The sequence below is a fragment of the Salmo salar genome, chromosome ssa28 (genome assembly GCF_905237065.1).
Source record: "Salmo salar chromosome ssa28, Ssal_v3.1, whole genome shotgun sequence".
In the NCBI taxonomy this organism is placed as follows: domain Eukaryota; kingdom Metazoa; phylum Chordata; class Actinopteri; order Salmoniformes; family Salmonidae; genus Salmo; species Salmo salar.
In genome coordinates, this window is record NC_059469.1 from 28185344 (window position 1) to 28206298 (window position 20955).

Sequence of the window (20955 nt, forward strand, 5' to 3'; positions counted from 1 at the left end):
ATGTCATTTACAAAATAGCCTCCAACACTCTACTCAGCAAATTGGATGTAGTCTATCACAGTGCCATCCGTTTTGTCACCAAAGCCCCATATACTATCCACCACTGCGACCTGTATGTTCTAGTTGGCTGGCCCTCGTTTCATATTCATCGCAAACCCACTGGCTCCAGGTCATCTATAAGTATTTGATAGGTTAAGCCCCACCTTATCTCAGCTCACTGGTCACCATAGCAGCACCCACCTGTAGCACGCGCTCCAGCAGGTATATTTCACTGGTCACCCCCAAAGCCAACTCCTCCTTTGGCTGCCTTTCCTTCCAGTTCTCTGCTGCCAATGATTGGAACGAATTGCAAAAATCACTGAAGCTGGAGACTTATATCTCCCTCACTAACTTTAAGCATCAACTGTCAGAGCAGCTTACCAATCATTGCACCTGTACATAGCCCATCTGTAAATAGCCCACCAGTAAATAGCCCACCCAACTACCTCATCCCCATGTTGTTATTTTTTTGTTCGTTGCTCCTTTGCACCCCAGTATCTCTACTTGCACATTCATCTTCTGCACATCTATCACTCCAGGTGTTTAATTGCTAAATTGTAATTATTTCGCCACTATGGCCTATTTATTGCCTTACCTCCCTAATCTTACTACATTTGCACACAGTGTAGGTTTGTTTATCCCATGTGTAACTCTGTGTTGTTTGTGTCGCACTGCTTTGCTCTATCTTGGCCAGGTCGCAGTTGTAAATGAGAACTTGTTCTCAACTGGCCTACCTGGTTAAATAAAGGTCAAATCATTTAAAATGTAAAAAAATTAAACAATGTGTACAGTTATTTTTCAACCAATTGTCCTCAGACATTACTACTTCAGCATATTTCAGATGTTATTTTCCATTCTACTTTATTCAAATGAGAAACCAGAATACTGTCAAAAAGGTATAGCAGGCTAGGTTACAAGGATATTGACATTTCCACCAAATAAAATAAAACCTTCAGCTTAGGCTACTAATTGTAAGTGATATCAACCACTGAAATATTTCAGATTAGTGTGATCTGGTTCTACTGCTTAAATCCTATCTCTTTGGTATTACAGTTGGGACTGAATTTGCCTTTTCATTGGTGGGGTATTACATGAACTACATATCATCACTGTCAAAGGTTTCCATTAGATATTTGGTATTTTATTAGGATCCCCATTAGCTGTTGCAAAAGCAGCAGCTACTCTTCCTGGGGTCCACACAAAACATGAAACATAATACGGAATGACATAATACAGAACATCATTAGACAAGAACAGCTCAAGGACAGAACTACATACATTAGGGATCCAATGTTGCTTTCCACCTTTGTAAAATAACATGAAAAGAAGAAGCTGTAAACCGAGTGTGATGACGTAGCTAACTGTTTCCCCACCAAGCAGTCTGTTCCTGCTTCCTCATTGTTTGAAGCTTTGACGCTTCACTGTATGTGAGAGCTAAAGCATGAACACACTCCTCATCTCTTCCATCTACTCCTTGTTGCCTGGCCGCTGCACTCAGCCACTCACTTTTCGGCGTACACTGCAGTCAGCCAACAACACTCTCCCCATTCCAATGCTCCTATTGCACCTGCTTGCACTCACCTTAGCTGTCCACATCACTCACATGTTAACTTGGTGGGCGCTCTACCTCGCAGCAGCACACTGCACTCCAATGATCCTATCATACATCCTGCCAGTGAGAGCACTAAGGCCCCCAGGGACTCTTGTGTGAGGCCTGTTCCTTCCTCTAGCCCACCACATATGGTTGGGAAATAGTTTGTATGAAAAAATAAATATATATAATAATTGTATGATAATTTGGCCCTGACATCATCAACCTGTTAGAAAAACTAAATATGTAGCTGGTGGTAGAGAGTCTCAAGTTAGACACGTCACAGTAAAATATAGGGATGTATTGCAAAAGGAAATAGGAAATAGTAGTGGGTTAGTCTGTAGGCATCTGAGGGTTGGAATTAAGATTAGGGTGTACTGTATAGGTGAATGAAAATAGCTGTAAGTAGCAGTAGAAAACATATTGTCCATTAGTTTACTCCAATCAGGGGAGGGATGGTAGGGTGGCCTATTTCCAAGTTAGTGCTATTTATTTGTATTGAATAAACACCACTGATTATAAAGCGATTATTTTGAACATTATCCCAGTGGGAGAGATTTTATTTCATGAGAGACGTCTGACAATACTGCTATTTTGTGTTTGTGCCTTTGGACAAGAATTCACCTCGTTTTTTTTAACTCATATTTGCGCAGTGCAACAAAGCATGGTGACTTTAAATTTAGTCTAAGATTTTGGCCACAAAGTGCTTATTAGAGGGTATATGGTTTATTTGTCAGACCAGTGTTGATGTGTAAACAAGGCTTTTAATTAGGCTAGAGAGGGCTAAAGAGCCTGAGAGGCTCAATTCAGAGATCTCTCTTACATAGCGTATACCCTCTGGCAAATACTTAAATTAAAGTGCAAGCTACCACCGTTTTATAACATTCAGTACCAACATGGGAAAGTATTGAGGATTTTAAAAGTTTTGGATAAAAAAGAATACTGTGCCATTAACTAGCTAAAAAAGACAACGCCAGTCCAATCCAAGGTAATAAAAATAGTGTAGCTGCTAGTACAAAGAGTCCTATGCCATAGTGACCAGATCCACTTTAAACCACCACCATGATTAAGCCACTGTAAATAACATCACTCTGTTTCCTTAGCGATTACCACTTCCTCCTGATTCGGCTCACACAAGGCTCAAATCCAGAACCTCTGCCTTGTTAGCACACGTGACCTTCCGCCTGAAGCGTCTTACCAGTCGGCGCTACATGAAAACTTAGCTATTTGCTGGCGCAGGTGGGGACACTTCAGGTTGAGGAGTAAGCTTCACACATCCCCATGTGCTACACCAGCAAAAAAACAATGTAACAACGTCCTTGTGACTTCCGCTGGCTTTGTGTACCAATGCATGGCTGGAACCACTTTTTTAACCAATCAAAATGCAAGGCCGGAACTAACCGTTTTATAATGCACATTGAATTCAGGTGGGTCAGCGATCCAAACATTGATTGCAGGGGTCTATGCCTGTAGGGTAGATTTAACAGATTCGAGTACACAGCTCTGCAGAGACCATTAAAAACTATGACAGAACATTCATCTCAGTTCTCATCTCAAAGCCACAGTTATAGGCGTTAACAGAATTTTCTATATTTGATTGAGAGCTGACTGCTCCCCGGAGAGTGATGAATAACCCTTTACTTAGACATTGGGTTAAAATGAAGAATGACAAGGTCAAAGGTGAAGACTCAAAAGAGACTATCAGAAATCATTTAGCAGAGAGAATTCTAAAGTGTTCCAACATAATCCATGCCGAATCATCTACTTTCCAACATACTGGTCATTCAGCTGCAGGCAAATCCAAGCTAAATCATCTACTTTAAGAGGAAGAGAAAAATATGACCTGGAGGGTGTTTCTGTCTTTTAAATGTTTGGTTTTAAATTAATATCCTATCCTTGTGTTTGTGGTGATCTCTCTCTCTAAGGGATGAGGGTGTCATTATTTATACATGTATGCATGGGGACAGGGGACATGTCCCCCCCACATTCTGAAATTGCATAATTGTCCCCCCCCACAGTTTTATCACTTATCAAAACGAGGCAACGGTGTGCTTTAGGACCATGCAGACGGTTCCGAGTGGTCGGCTAGGCTATGTTTATCCCACTGGATAAAAAAAAGCTATGCCCCCCCTCCCACTTCTAAAACCAAAGTTGCGCCCCTGCATGTACGCTAGATCATGTAATGGCATGAAACAGCATCATAGAGCATCCATATAATGCAATACATGGATGGAAGAAGGAGGAAGAAGAATGGAGTTTGAACAATGGAATGAGGATGTCATTAAATGGACACCGGACTGAGTCTATAGAGGATCTGATGGGATCACATGCATGGCGAAAGCGAAAATGCCTTTAAAGGGATTGAAATGATAAAAATATGTTGATATATTAACATAATATTAACAGCCTTCCACAACAATGCTACTCTATTATCAAATGTAATAGATCACAATAGAAATGTGCCAGCTAACTAGGAAGTTTATCTCAATTAAATGCATTATTCATCAAAATCAAATGTACTGGAGACTATTGTCAAACAAAGTTGTTGTAATTATGGTCAGTGTAATGGAATGACACTGCTCCATACTTTTTTTAAATGGTGTTAATCATAGCAATAAGGGAGTTATTTGAAGTCCATGTATTTCCGTAAGTGGATACATTTTGTTGTCTGATTAAAATGCTCTTTTACATTTTTTGATGCATTTATACTACATGGATGATTTCAGAATTTATGCAAATATTTGATGAGACTGGTGGTGTTATTTGTAAGATAGAGTACAACAACATGGCATACATACAGACAGAGGTATGAACATTGGGAACTCACTTCTGACAAAGCAAAAGACAAATGCATGGCCCCTCCCCATAGCATTAACGCTAGCCTTATCAACAAACATAATCTATAATTTCCTGTTTAGTTGGAAATTAACATCTTTGTCGCCTTATGCAATAGCATTAGCATGTTGATTGTAATCTCGGCGATGAGCTAAACTATGTCATTGGACTCAGAAAATGGGCCCGGCCACACAGTGTACATTATGCACAGTATAAATGGAATGAAGCCAATTTAAATATGGTACTCATGACTTAGATTACACATTTGTGTCAGTGATGGTAATTTTACAGAGGATGATAGTAATCATACTGCATTGGCTCAAGCTTCTTACCACTGCTATTGTTTTTGTAGGCATCCTCAATTTGAATGTGTGAGTTGATAAATGCATCCTACTATCATACATGCATAGTTGTGGTTTAGTTTATTTAGCTATGATGTCATACTGATGGACTTACCTTAAGACTGGTTGATTATTTTGTGTCATTCTAATGGTTTGATGTTTCAGATGACCTGAAGTCATTCTAAAAGGAGTCAACAGGCATGCCAGAAAAAGCCTCTTAATTTAATTCTCCTTTCTGCCTCACCCTTGTGATAATGTGATGATGTGATAATGTGATAGTGTCATAATGTCATTATGTCGTAATGTCGTAATGCCATAATGTGATAATGTGATGTGATAAATCACAATGTCATTATGTCATAATGTCATATTGTCATAATGACATAATATGATCAATCCTAATGTGATAATGTGCTAGTCATAATGTGATCATGTCAAATTGTCATAATGTGATAATGTGATAATGTCATAATATGATAATGTCAATGTGAAAAAGCATTTCTTGATGAATTTTTGGCTCATCTAATTATCTCAATGATAACAGAGCAAGATATTTATGTTTGGATACTCCTATACAATCTATTTTGGAAGTTTTGAGTGAAGATTAAAGGGGCAATCAGCAGCTGAAACAATAGCAAAGCATAATCCCTGCGCCTGTTTTGCTAACAAGCTGAGGGACGGGGCTTGAGACATGTAACCTCTCTCAAATTCATAGACAGAGCAATGGATGAACTGACCATCCATGATATCAACATGATAGTTTTAACCATGTTTTGAGGCAAGTGTTTGACTACATTTACTTTTTTTATTGACATTGGATGTAAACAAGATAATATTTGGGGTTCTGATTGGTTATGACAGTTGAACTCATGAGGCATTCATAAGTTGTATTTTTCAAGACTCAATGGGTACATATCATTAATTTATACGTCCAAAAATGGATGTAGCAATTGCAGATTGCCTCTTTAATGAAGTCTGTAGTATTACTAAAAAGGTTCAATACAATAGCTGATGATTGAGTTGAGCAAACAAAAGTATGGATCAAAGGGCCAGGGGTGATAGCATTCTTCCTCCATTTGGTGTAATGTTTACAAAGATCCAGACGTTATAAATGCCTTCCTTAGTGTTATATAGCTGTAAATGATATTATTCTGGCCTGGTTAACGGATGACCTATTTATCTTATACAGTATCATTACCATTTGCTGGGTCTATGTTCAGACTTTACAGTCACAGTGTGACGCATATCCTAAATAAAACAAAGTCAAACGTGGCTCTCTAACAAACTTGGCCCAGAAATGATGCATTACTCTTCAGGCAATAGGCATTGCAGGCTTTTAACAATACATCATTATTCATCTTGCCAACAATTTGTTTATCAGCTCTCTTCCAGTTTGTGAGAAATTATGAGGGAGGGCTTGAAGTTGTGGCTGATAAGGCTGAGGGAGACAATGGTACGAAGACGTGACTTATATGTGAACTTAGTGAGTGAAAATTCCTCTGTGAAACAGTGAAGTGATCTAGAGCAGTGTCGTTCAGTATCAAACACAATCAGTATTATGAAGATGAACACTAACATATTTAAGCTTGAATCTTGTCTCCTAACACTTTGTTGAGGAATAAGGCAAAGAATACTTGCTATCTGTTAAATTGCATGTAATGTCAAAAGAAAATCTGTGGCTGCGCCAGTTCAGTGAACCTTTTCATCTAACCTTTGTGTACAATAGAACAATGTCTTTGGAGGGATATCACTTTGGTAGAAGTGCAAAGACATGTGCCACTGGGTCATATGCCAAGGTGTGACATATAGCTGGCAGTGCCCTGAGCTGAGTCACTATGTGTTTAACCTGTTTTCGGGAGGTTCTAGCTTGTAGAACAATTTGTTATCATTGAATCGACATGGGACGGACCTGTGACCTCTGTTGTCAACTTCACATATGACGTTCTGTTCCGCTAGCATGCAACCCAGCGTGAAACAGCATTCACCTACAGCTAATCTCGCTCGGCCAAAGTTACATGTAGACTAATATGAAACTATGTAGTCTGGTGACGCGATACTAACTTACAGCTAACAATGTGAAACAACGGCTGGAAATGTAGAATGTTCCTGGTTGTGCACAGTACAGTATGTCATAAATCATGTCTGAAAAACGTGTGGTAACAAAAACACTATTCTATCACCTTCCATGGAAATTAAGATATACTGTAGTATCGTTTTAGATGATTACAACTACATTATTTGATGTTGTAAAACTACAATAAAGCCAAATGAAATAAAGGTTCAATAAAAATAAATAAATAAAAAAGTACCTGACTCGCCTCAGCAGGCTCAAATGTCCAGGCTCAAATGTCTAGGCTCAAATGTCCAGCCTCAAATGTCCAGGCTCAAATGTCTAGGCTCAAATGTCCAGCCTCAAATGTCCAGGCTCAAATGTCCAGCCTCAAATGTCCAGGCTCAAATGTCCAGGCTCAAATGTCCAGGCTCAAATGTCCAGGCCCAAATGTCCAGGCCCAAATGTCCAGGCTCAAATGTCCAGGCCCAAATGTCCAGGCTCAAATGTCCAGGCCCAAATGTCCAGGCTCAAATGTCCAGGCTCAAATGTACAGGCCCAAATGTCCAGGCCCAAATGTCCAGGCTCAAATGTCCAGGCCCAAATGTCCAGGCCCAAATGTCCAGGCTCAAATGTCCAGGCCCAAATGTCCAGGCCCAAATGCCTCTGTACTCCAAACCAGCAAAATCAGGACTGCTTACCCCTGACGTCCACATATTCATGCTGACCAAAAAACATTGTCCCCCCAAACCCCCCCCTCTGCACTGTTTTGAATTTTGTGAAAAGCAAACCTTATTTATTCATAGTCTCTTTGATTTACGTTAAGCTTGTCACCTTGGAAACCTTGAATTGATCAGCTAGAGAAGGCTGATGATATCAGTGCAAGCAGGGTTTGCAGGTAAAAAATGCCTGCATTTGTCTGGAAGGTGGCATCTCCTGTGATATGTGCTCTTGGTTCCTTTCACGGTTGCCATGGTGATTATTTAAGTCCAACCTACTATCAACAAACCTTTTAAATCTATGGACTGGGAGAATCCTTAATTTTCCTTTTTTCCCACTCTGTAACTGAATGTAAACAATGCATCAAAAGATACATTATTTTATCCCTGCTCTGGCTCCTGATATGCATTGTTGATGTGTTCCTTACAGATTGTGATTTTGTGCTACTGTTATTTATAGTATTTGTGTGGGTGTGTAAAAATATGAGTGAAAATGCATTGCATGGAGAGAGACAGAAGACATGGTTAATGTTATTTAAATAGGAAGTGTAGTTAAATCATTACTGTGCACCTATAACTATAACTCATAAGCTTCTTGTTTTATATATATATATACACTGCTCAAAAAAATAAAGGGAACACTTAAACAACACAATGTAACTCCAAGTCAATCACACTTCTGTGAAATCAAACTGTCCACTTAGGAAGCAACACTGATTGACAATACATTTCACATGCTGTTGTGCAAATGGAATAGACAACAGGTGGAAATTATAGGCAATAAGCAAGACACCCCCAATTAAGGAGTGGTTCTGCAGGTGGGGACCACAGACCACTTCTCAGTTCCTATGCTTTCTGGCTGATGTTTTGGTCACTTTTGAATGCTGGCGGTGCTTTCACTCTAGTGGTAGCATGAGACGGAGTCTACAACCCACACAAGTGGCTCAGGTAGTCCAGATCATCCAGGATGGCACATCAATGCGAGCTGTGGCCAGAAGGTTTGCTGTGTCTGTCAGCGTAGTGTCCAGAGCATGGAGGCACTACCAGGAGACAGGCCAGTACATCAGGAGACGTGGAGGAGGCCGTAGGAGGGCAACAACCCAGCAGCAGGACCGCTACCTCCGCCTTTGTGCAAGGAGGAGCAGGAGAAGCACTGCCAGAGCCCTGCAAAATGACCTCCAGCAGGCCACAAATGTGCATGTGTCTGCTCAAACGGTCAGAAACAGACTCCATGAGGGTGGTATGAGGGCCCGACGTCCACAGGTGGGGGTTGTGCTTACAGCCCAACACCGTGCAGGACGTTTGGCATTTGCCAGAGAACACCAAGATTGGCAAATTCGCCACTGGCGCCCTGTGCTCTTCACAGATGAAAGCAGGTTCACACTGAGCATGTGACAGACGTGACAGAGTCTGGAGACGCCGTGGAGAACGTTCTGCTGCCTGCAACATCCTCCAGCATGACCGGTTTGGCGGTGGGTCAGTCATGGTGTGGGGTGGCATTTCTTTGGGGGTGCCACACAGCCCTCCATGTGCTCGCCAGAGGTAGCCTGACTGCCATTAGGCACCGAGATGAGATCCTCAGACCACTTGTGAGACCATATGCTGGTGCGGTTGGCCCTGGGTTCCTCCTAATGCAAGACAATGCTAGACCTCATGTGGCTGGAGTGTGTCAGCAGTTCCTGCAAGAGGAAGGCATTGATGCTATGGACAGGCCCGCCCGTTCCCCAGACCTGAATCCAATTGAGCACATCTGGGACATCATGTCTCGCTCCATCCACCAACGCCACGTTGCACCACAGACTGTCCAGGAGTTGGCGGAAGCTTTAGTCCAGGTCTGGGAGGAGATCCCTCAGGAGACTATCCGCCACCTCATCAGGAGCATGCCCAGGCGTTGTAGGGAGGTCATACAGGCACGTGGAGGCCACACACACTACTGAGCCTCATTTTGACTTGTTTTAAGGACATTACATTAAAGTTGGATCAGCCTGTAGTGTGGTTTTCCACTTTAATTTTGAGTGTGACTCCAAATCCAGACCTCCATGGGTTGATAAATTGGATTTCCATTGATTCTTTTTGTGTGATTTTGTTGTCAGCACATTCAACTATGTAAAGAAAAAAGTATTTAATAAGATTATTTCTTTCATTCAGATCTAGGATGTGTTGTTTAAGTGTTCCCTTTATTTTTTTGAGCAGTGTATATATATACATATACATACACACAGTACCAGTCAAAGGTTTGGCCTACGCAAGTCTCTTCTCCTTGTTCGTGTCCTTCAGCTGTGGTTTATTTGCAGCTATTTGACTATGATGTTGATGTTGAGATGTGTCTGTTACTTTGAACTCTGTGAAGCATTTATTTGGGCTACAATCTGATGTTCAGTTAACTCTGATGAACTTATCCCCTGCAGCAGAGGTAACTCTCTGTCTTCCTTTCCTCTTGCGGTCCTTGCGACTGCACTTGAAGAAACTTTCAAAGTTATTGACATTTTCCGGATTGACTGACCTTCATGTCTTAAAGTAATGATGGATTGTTGTTTCTCTTTGCTTATTTCAGCTGTTCTTGCCATAATATGGACTTAGCATTTTACCAAATAGGGCTATCATCTGTATACTCCCCCTACCTTGTCACAACACAACTGACTGTCTCAAATGCATTAAGAAGAAAACACATTCCACAAATTAACTTTTAACAAGGCACATCTGTTAAATGCATTCCAGGTGACTACCTCATGAAGCTGGTTGAGAGAATGGCAAGAGTGTTCAAAGCTATCATCAAGGCAAAGGGTGGCTACTTTGAAGAATCTCAAATATAAAACATATTTTGATTTGTTTAACACTTTTTTGGTTACTAAATGATTCCATATGTGTTATTTCATAATTATTCTACAATGTAGAAAATAGTAAAAATAAAGAAAAACCCTGGAATGAGTAGGTGTGTCCAAACTTGGTCCACCCTTTGCTGCTATTACAGCCTCCACTCTGCTGGGAAGGCTTTCCACAAGATGTTGGAACATTGCTGCAGGGACTTGTTTCCATTCAGCCACAAGAGCATTAGTGAGGTCGGGCACTGATGTTGAGCAATTAGGCCTGGCTCGCAGTCGGCGTTCCAATTCATCCCAAAGGTGTTAGATGGGGTTGAGGTCAGGTCTCTGTGTAGGCCAGTCAAGTTCTTTCACATCGATCTCATCCAAAAATGTCTTTATGGACCTTGCTTTGTGCACGAGGGAATTGTCAAACCGTTGACACAAAGTTGGAAGCACATAATTGTTGAGAATGTCATTGTATTCTGAAGCATTAAGATTTCCCTTCACTGGAACTAAGGGGCCCAGCCTGAACCATGAAAAACAGCCCCAGTCCATTATTCCTCCTCCACCAAACTTTACAGTTGGCACTATGCATTCGGACAGGTAACGTTCTTCTGGCATCCGCCAAACCAAGATTAGTCCGTCGGACTGCCAGATGGAGAAGCGTGATTCATCACTCCAGAGAATGCGGTTTCCAGTACTCCAGAGTCCAATTGCAGCAAGTTTTACACCACTCCAGCCGACACTTGGTATTGCGCATGGTGATCTTAGGCTTGTGTGCTGCTGCTCGGCCATAGAAACCAATTTCCTGAAGCTCCCGACTAAATGTTCTTGTGCTGACGTTGCTTCCAGGGGCAGTTTGGAACTCGGTAGTGAGTGTTGCAATCGAGGATAGATGATTTTTACACGCTACATGCTTCAAAACTCGTCGGTTCGTTCTGTGAGCTTGCGTGGCCTACCACTTCGCGGCTGATGCTCCTACACGTTTCCACTTCACAATAACAGCACTTACAGTTGACCGGGGCAGCTCTACCAGGGCAGAAATTTGGCACCTATGACGGTGCCATGTTGAAAGTCATTGAGCTCTTCAGTAAGGCCATTCTACTGCCAATGTTTGTCTATGGAGATTGCATGGCTGTGTGCTCGATTATATACACCTGCCAGCAAAGGGTGTGGCTGAAATAGCTGAATCCACTAATTTGAACGAGTGTCCAGATACTTTTGGCCATGTATATACATCCTATGAACAAGAAGCTGAGAACCTAAAAGGTAGACTAAGCGATATGACGAAGATGCAGAAAGTAAACATCATAGTGGGTCAATTTCCGTAACAACTAAGATTGTTGTAGCGCAAGGCTCACCTTCTCTGCTGTTGTTTTGGTCCTGTGGCTACCACACTAACAGAGTGAAGCGAACCCTTACACATGCACAGATACTGTGTGTGATTATGTGAGAGCAAAGTGTTGTATCTCGCTCATCTCAATATCTGTGGTGCTGCTCATGGCAACGTCATTTCTCTGGGTTTTAAAAATGACATTAAAATGTCATGTAGAAGCTTAGCATTTCACATTTCATAATAAAACAACGTCATATTTGACATTCGCAGAAGAATTTAGGGAAAACAATGGTAACAATCATTGCTGCTCCTGGTGGCGCAGCGGTCTAAGGCACTGCATCTCAGTGCTAAAGGTGTCACTACATACCCTGGTTTGATTCCAGGCTGTATCACAACTGGCCATGATTGGGAGTCCCATAGGGCAGCGCACAATTAGCCCAGCGTCGTCCGGGTTAGGGTTTGGTCAGGGTAGGCCGTCATTGTAAATAAGAATTTGTTCTTCTGACTTGCCTAGTTAAATAAAGGTAACATTAAAATGATAATGTATGTAAGAGATAGTTTTTCTCCCTTTTGCAAATGTCATTCACATGATTTTGTGTTAGTGAATCATAGTCCACTGTAATTGAAACATGGATTTTCAATTCGCCTGCTTTTCCAATGACTCACAATGCTGCATCTTAGCAGTGTCACAATCTGGATGTGTGATAATCAATGCAATTATATGACATCACAAGCCTCAAAACACTTTAGATTGGAACACTGCAATGTGAAACCACCCTCTGCCTTATATGATTCTGTTTGGTTGGCTTGATGTTAGATTTGTTAGATAATCTATGGCAATTGCAATAATGGAATTTTCTTAAAATGTGTGTGGAAATGTTTACAGGCATGGTTGCTGAAATGTTGACATCTCCTTGGAGCTTAACAATTTCTCAATTTTACAAAAGATGCTCATTTCAAGCTTAAATTCATGTCAAAATGGCAAGGGATTCAAGAAGATTTGCTGATAATAGTAGCTGGCCATGTTATTCGTGTTAACAGCTGGTTCTGACCTTATATGAGAGGTTAGAATAACATCATTACACTGTTACAGTTAGGGTTAAGGTTAAGGTTAGAGTCAGGGCTAGGGTTAGGGTTAGGGTTAAGCTAAGATTTAGAATAAGGGGTAAAGGTTAAGGTTAGAGTCAGGGCTAGGGTTAGGGTTAAGCTAAGATTTAGAATAAGGGTTAGGGTAAAGGTTAAGGTTAGAGTCAGGGCTAGGGTTAGGGTTAAGCTAAGATTTAGAATACGAGTTAGGATAAAGGTTAAGGTTAGAGTCAGGGCTAGGGTTATTGTAAAGGTTAAGGTTAGAGTCAGGGGTAGGGTTAGGGTAAAGATTAAGGTTAGAGTCAGGGGTAGGGTTAGGGTTAAGATTAAGGTTAGAGTCAGGGGTAGGGTTAGGGTTAAAGATTAAGGTTAGAGTCAGGGGTAGGGTTAGGGTTAAATATTAAGGTTAGAGTCAGGGCTAGGGTTAGGTTTAAATAGTAAGGTTAGAGTCAGGGCTAGGGTTAGGGTTAAGGTTAAGGTTAGAGTCAGGGGTAGGGTTAAGGTTAAAGGTTAAGGTTAGAGTCAGAGCTAGGGTTAGGGTAAAGATTAAGGTTAGAGTCAGGGGTAGGGTTAGGGTAAAGATTAAGGTTAGAGTCAGGGGTAGGGTTAGGGTAAAGATTAAGGTTAGGGTCAGGGGTAGGGTTAGGGTAAAGATTAAGGTTAGAGTCAGGGGTAGGGTTAGGGTAAAGATTAAGGTTAGAGTCAGGGGTAGGGTTAGGGTAAAGATTAAGGTTAGAGTCAGGGGTAGGGTTAGGGTTAGGGAAAAGATTAAGGTTAGAGTCAGGGGTAGGGTTAGGGTAAAGCTTAAGGTTAGAGTCAGGGCTAGGGTTAGGGTTAAAGGTTAAGGTTAGAGTCAGGGGTAGGGTTAGGGTTAAAGGTTAAGGTTAGAGTCAGGGGTAGGGTTAGGGTAAAGATTAAGGTTAGGGTCAGGGGTAGGGTTAGGGTAAAGATTAAGGTTAGGGTCAGGGGTAGAGTTAGGGTAAAGATTAAGGTTAGAGTCAGGGGTAGGGTTAGGGTAAAGATTAAGGTTAGAGTCAGGGGTAGGGTTAGGGTAAAGCTTAAGGTTAGAGTCAGGGCTAGGGTTAGGGTTAAAGGTTAAGGTTAGAGTCAGGGGTAGGGTTAGGGTTAAAGGGAAATATTCATCATCATCTATAGCACCACATCAACATAATATGTGAAAATGGCGTGTTTCTATATTTTGTAGTAAAAGAGATAGAAGGTAACTGTTTCCAATGACATCATCAACCAATTGGTTGACAATTAGTAGGCAATGCCTACTCATAATTGGTTAAAATCACTTGATGATGTCACTGGGTGTTACTGGAGATGAGTTTAGGGTTAGGATAAGGGTTAAGGTTTGAGTTAGGGTTAGTAGATTGTTCGTTGAAATGTTACTGATAGTCTGTAGATTGATAATTGTTATGGACTGCACCAAGGGATGACCATGAAGCCAGTGAAGTAGATAACTTATTTCAGCAGAAGTGGTCCTGTACTGATTGGTGTTTATCTGAAAGGCTCCGGATGTCCCTGTTCTAACACATGCATGCTGTGATCACTCACTGGAGTGACCTCTAGAAGCATGTTTACTGTGCATTAATAAAAATATTATTTGCCATTGCTTCTACAAGCCCCCCCCCCCCTTCCCCCAACTGGGTATTCATCAACAACCAACTGGGTATTCATCATGATGTCAGTTCTCTTTCTTTATTCATGGAGTTATATGGCTGTTTATTCAATGCTATCTATTTCAAAAGCTGACCCCTGCTTGGTTGTTATGGAAGCAAAGTGTGGGAATTTATTGACCATCGACCACAGGTTGGCTACTGCAGTGATAATGTTAATGAATCAATACAGAGTGCTATCAGTGGCACAATTAAGGCTGTATTTCATGTTCGACACCAAGTTGTACCTCTGCAAAGGCAGCTCTACTGTCTGTCACTTCAAACTAGTGCATTAGTCTGTATTATCCTGACAAAATGAATCCCTGCTTGTGGATCTCATTAATGTTGCACTGGGGGGAAAAACAGTCTGTGATGAAAAACAAATAAGCGATTTATAGTGACTTTGGTAATGAACCACAATGCACTTGCTTTTGACCTGCAAGTTATATTTGAGCTTATGATTATCAGTCATGCTAACAAATAAAAGATGATGAAAATATGCCAACACAGATGGTCCTGAACCCAAATGCCAACCTACAGTATTATAGTACAAACACAAAGTGCATTGGACCAGAATACAGATGTCTGAGGGTGTCCAGCATCAAACAAATCAAGCAGCATCTGGTTGCAGCCTGAGCATGTTTTAGGCACATTTGATGTGCTCAAAGAGTGTCAACAAATTGGAGAGATGGCATGTCCCATCTGCAGACTGTCTATTTATTTGTGTGAAATGTGCTATGGTAGAGAGACAAAATGGTTACACCGTCTCAAGCTTATTGAACTACTGTAGCCCTTTCTGTTTTATTTGTCACCAAACATTTGACAGAGTCAAGCATTTTGACAAGTGCAAACTTTTACATAGAAATATGGTATAACATGTCCATCTTATTCATAACAAAACGTTTTCATAAAATGCTGAATTACCAGTACCCTCTTTAACCTTCCATGTCCTTCACGGATTACTAATGTTCTGAGTAATGGTGTTTTGGCATGAAGTGATTGTCACATCCTGACCATAGAGAGCTCTTATTTTCTATGGTAGAGTAGGTCAGGGCGTGACTGGGGGGGGGGGGGTTTATCTAGTTTATTTAGTTCTATGTTGTTTTGGTTTAGTTTCTTTTTTCTATGTTGGGATTTTTGTATGATCCCCAATCAGAGGCAGCTGGTCATCGTTGTCTCTAATTGGGGATCATATTTAAGTAGTTGTTTTTCCCACCTGTGTTTGTGGGAGATTATTTAGAGTTATTGCATGTTGCACCTCTTTCGTCACGGTTTGTGTTTTTGTTTGTAGTTTATTGTTTGTTTAGCAAAGTTTCACATTAAAATAAAAGATGTGGAACGATACCCACGCTGTTTCTATTGCTGCTTATGATTTCAGAGGTCTTCTGATTTTGTAATTTGATGGAAACATATTTATCAAAATATTGTCTCAGAAGCGTTGACAAAGCTTTGATTAGTCAGCATTTTTTTAAATCTTCATTTGTTTCCAAAAATTGTCTTCTTACATATGAACAGACCTCCATGCTTTTAGTTCCATTGTTATTTATCAATGTAGAGCTCTAGTCTATACAATTGTGGACTGTTTATATTTCTGACATAACAGTTCTTACAACAACAACATGCTTCTTAGAAAAACAAAATTGCGCTAACCTTACAGCTACTGTCGTCTTTTTTCTATGAGTGGTTTTGGATTGACACAAATGTCTGCCTGGGAGTATTAGCAACAAGCATATTTAATTGAAATCATTGCTTGACATCTACATGCAGAAACACTCTATTTACTTTAAGCTAATGATTCTTGGCAAAGAATGGCAGGATTTAACCTTGTTACTCTTTCATTGCAAAGCTTGTGAGGTTGAAAGGACAATGGCATAATCTCCTTTCATCAAAGATTCTACACCTCTTTGATGAGGTATAATGACTTGGTATAATCATGCTGTGTGCAAGCGTTGTTGTGTGTGCTGTATTTCTCACCTTGGAGAACAGTTCTGAATAGTGATTGCAAGTTCTCTTTCTGCTCCAGGTAAGATTATGATTAAGGCCAATGGGTTTGGGTACCTTTTCAGTTTGGGTCCGTTAGTTAACAATACAAAATTACTCCGCTTTCATGCATACTGCTTTTCAATCATAAATAAGCCAAGATATTGGAAGGTCCCCCTATGCTGCTCACAATATGACACAGCGAGAGATGAGACATGTGAAATGGAGCACCGAGGAAAATTTACCATACATTTGCATATGTCAACATACCCAAACACATATATATTTAATGTTTGTGAAGAGAGGTTCTTGTGTTCAGGCCTGAGGCTTCCAATGGGTAATGGAGGGGGTGCTTTGTTGTGCTACAGAAATGCTGTTTCAGTGGCATATTTGAGAACAATATATAGCTGTTTCACACCTGAGTCATGCATAATATTCCCGAATTTACAGCGTGTAAATTCTTAGATTGGTCATCTAAAAGATCCATATTATATCTTATGTCTGTCTTTGATTTTATCCTCAGGTCAAACTTGTGGTGGTGTTGCACAAGGACTAAATGGAACGATAGAGAGTCCTGGCTTTCCTCACGGCTACCCAAACTATGCCAACTGTACCTGGATCATCATCACAGGAGAACGAAACAGGATACAGTTGTCATTTCACACCTTTGCTCTTGAAGAGGACTGTGACATCGTCTCTATTTATGACGGACAACCACAGCCAGGAAACCTGAAAATGAGGTAACAGACTTTTACTTACCCATATGTTCTATGTAGGTCTACTGGGTGGTGATCTGAGAACATTTCTTAACAATGACTTGGTTTTGCGTTCATTTGATTTTAGTACTACTGTATTGTTGTAACATTAGTGATCCTGTGTGGCGCTAGCAATGTCAAGTTGTTAATATACAGTTAATATACACCCCTTGACATTTTAAAAATGTTGTGGTGTTACAGCCTGAATTTAAATTTGATTCCATTTAGATTTTTGTCACTTGTTTAAAATGAAAAAATGAAAAAGCTCAAATGTCTTGAGTCAATAAGCATTTAACACCTTTGTTATGGCAAGCCTAAATAGGTTTAGGAGGACAAATGTGCTTAACAAGTCACATAATAAATTGAATGGACTCGCTCTGTGTGCAATAATAGTGTTTAGCATGATTTTTGAATGACTACCTCATCTCCGTACCCCACACATACAATTATCTGTTTGGTCCCTCAGTCGAGCAGTGAATTTCAGACACAGATTCAACCACAAACACCAGGGAGGTTTTTCAATGCCTTGCAAATAAGGGCATCTATTAGTAGATGGGTAAAATAAATAAAAAATCAGACATTGAATTTCCTTTGAACACGGTTAAGTTATTAATTAGGGACGGTTCGAAATTTACTAAATGGTTACCTGGAGGAAAATGGGGGAGGATCAGGCTTTTTCAATTTCAGTCAAGGGGGCGGTTTAGATTTTTTTAATATCTAGTCTAGAGGAGGGTCATATAATTTGCAATTGATGACATTTCAATATTTCTCAGTGTTTTACAATTATTTGCTTATTAAGCTATATATTGATGTGTGCCCGATGCTGCCCCTCATCTATGATTCTGCGCTGGGCGCGCAATATCAATTGCACCTATAGACTATTTAGTGTGGTCTCCATAAAATAATCCATAGCCTATAGGCTATAGGCTATGAAGTGCATGCTGGGAGAAGCTCAGAACAAAGTTACATTTCAAAGATAGATGCTGGGATGGAGTAAATAAAACAAGGCAGCATCACACACTGCAGTGGATATTCCAACCCTGAGCTCGGCCTGCTCTGCTCTTGTTGATCAACAGCGTGTTTATGTGCTGCTTAACCAATGGCAGTGCTGTGTAGGGAAGTTGGAAGTTAGGTGGAAGTTCTGTAGGTGGAAGTTCAGGAGGAGAGTCAAAGTTTTTTTCCCAAAATATTTTTTTAGAATGCCTAGTCCAAAAAATGCACTCTCTTGCGTGCGGGCTAGCCTATAGCCTATGTTCTGTTCAGTTTGAGAAGGACAGCGCGAAGATGAGAAGGAGGACCGGAGCTCAACTTTGATAGCTTGCTACTACTGTACTATAATTAATCAATTTTGAAATCAGGCTGTAACACAACAACATGTGGAATAAGACAAGGGTATGAATACTTTCTAAAGGCACTGTACATGCTGACGTGACAGCTTATTTCAGTATATAGATTTTTGTGCTTTTGTGCTACACATTTTAGTTTTGTTGTGTTGAACATTCCTGTGTACCCACTGAATAGTTCTATTGGTGTTATAAAGGCATTCATTCATTCCCAACTGTACTTAAATGTCACGGTGAGCGCTACTGGCGGAGAAGTCAGGTGCAGGAGAGCAGAGAGTTGTGAACAGGCGCACACTTTAGTTGGGTAGAGGCAACAAAACAGACAGACGCCACTGTGTCAAAACCTCCAGCCAAAGGATAAAGTGCAAGGCGCGAAACAGTCCCAACAAAATGAGCAAATGTTACAATAAACAACCTTCGTGAAATACCACTGAAAATACGGGAAAAAACCCAGCCTAGCGCATACACACGAAACACATAACAATTACAATTTCACACAAAGACATGGAGGGGAACAGAGGGATAAATACATGCAGTGTGATTAGGGAATGAAAACCAGGTGTGCAGGGAACAAGACAAAACAAATGGAACAATGGAAAAATGGAGCGGCGATGGCTAGAAAGCCGGTGATGTCGACCCCCGAACACCGCCCGAACAAGGAGAGGAGCCGACTTCGGCGGAAGTCGTGACATTAAAGTACCACAGTGAGTCTATCTTGCCATAAAAGAGACAATTAACTCAAAACTTCTGAAACAAGTGAACATTGGTAATGACATGCAGGCTAAACGGCATCCCCGTGGTTGCCAATGTTGCACTTACCAGGTTTGAAGTATGCCGATAGGTTGGTACGGAGGGCATCCTCTGGGTGTTGAAGTGAATAATGGGAACCTGCAATCAATAAAGGCAATCTCAAAATACTTGTGTTCCAAGTGAAAACGGAATGGCTTTAATTAGATGCAGAAAGCTTTAAGTAACAGATGATTAACACAACTATTTGCATAAAGAGGTTGAAGATAAACTTTTGCTGCTGAAATTTTTTAACAATTTTATTTATTCATTTTATTTAACCTTTATTTAACTAGGCAAGCCAGTTCGATTCCCTTGTATTTACCTTGGTTTTACAGTATTTACAAAGTAAATGATGTGAGTGGTAATAGAAAGTGTTGATCAACTCAGTGCCATTGTGGTTTGAGTGTTCACACTGAGATTGGAATGTTGGGAGTTTGATTCCCTGGTCAAGTCAAACCAAAGACTCTAAAATGGGATCTGGCGCTTCTCTGCTTGCCAATCAGTATTAAGGAGATAGATTGGGGGTAAGGCCCTGTGATTGACTAGTGTCCTATCCAGGGGTGTAGTTGTACATCAAGCTGCCTCATGTTACAGAAACGGCAGATAGGCTCCTGCTTCTATGAGCCGTACCGTCTTGCACAAGCCAAGGCTACTTACTTAATTAATAGAAAGTGTTAGACAGCACCCGCTCAATGTGATTCCATGCATAGCACCTAGTATAATGACGCAGATGTAACATGCATTCTGCTGTTGCAAGCAGAAGTCTAGGAGGTAAAGAGAAGCCTATTAAGTTTTTATGTAGCATATACAGTGCCTTCAGAATGTATTCATAGCCCTTGACTTATTCCACATTTTGTTACAGCCTGAATTCAAAATGGTTTAAATATATATTTTCCTCACCCATCTACACACAATACACGGTAATGACAACATGAAAACATGTTTTTAGAAATGTTAGCAAATGTGTTGAACATGAAATACAGAAATATCTAATTTACATACATATAAGTATTCACACCTCTGAGTCAATACTTTATAGAAGCATATTTGGCAGCGATTACAGCTTTCTGTAAGTCTTTCTGGGTAAATCTCTAAGAGCTTTCCACACCTGGATTGTGCCCATAAGTTTTTTTTTAATTCTTCAAGCTTTTTCAAATTGGTTGTTGACCATTGCAAGACAACCATTTTCAGGTCTTGCAATAGATTTTCAAGTAGATTTAAGTCAAAACTGTAACTCGGCCACTCCGGAACATGTTGTAGGTTATTGTCCTGCTGAAAGGTGAATTCATCTCCCAGTGTCAGGTGGAAAGCAGACTGAACCAGGTTTTCCTCCAGGATTTTGTCTGTGTCCATTACATTTATTTTTTATCCTGAAAAACTCCCCAGTCCTTAATGATTATTAGCATACCCATAACATGATGCAGCCACCACTATGCTTGAAAATATGGAGAGTGGTACTCATTAATGTGTTGCGTTGGATTTGCCCCAAACATAACCCTTTGTATTCAGGACAAAAGTGAACTTAATTGCTTTGCCACATTTTTTGTAGTATTGCTTTAGTGCCTTGCATGTTTTAGAATATTTTTATTCTTTACAGGCTTCCTTCTTTTCACGCTGTCAGTTAGA

The 20955-nt window shown here is 40.6% G+C and overlaps 1 protein-coding gene across 1 annotated transcript in view; it reads left to right on the forward strand.

Moving 5' to 3' along the window:
• Window positions 1-20955, forward strand: part of LOC106589815 (CUB and sushi domain-containing protein 1) — a 517802-nt gene that overhangs the window by 118847 nt on the left and 378000 nt on the right. The window contains exon 2 of the mRNA XM_014180185.2: window positions 16966-17182. Coding sequence (XP_014035660.2) covers window positions 16966-17182 — 217 coding nt within the window. The remainder of the gene's footprint in view (window positions 1-16965; window positions 17183-20955) is intronic.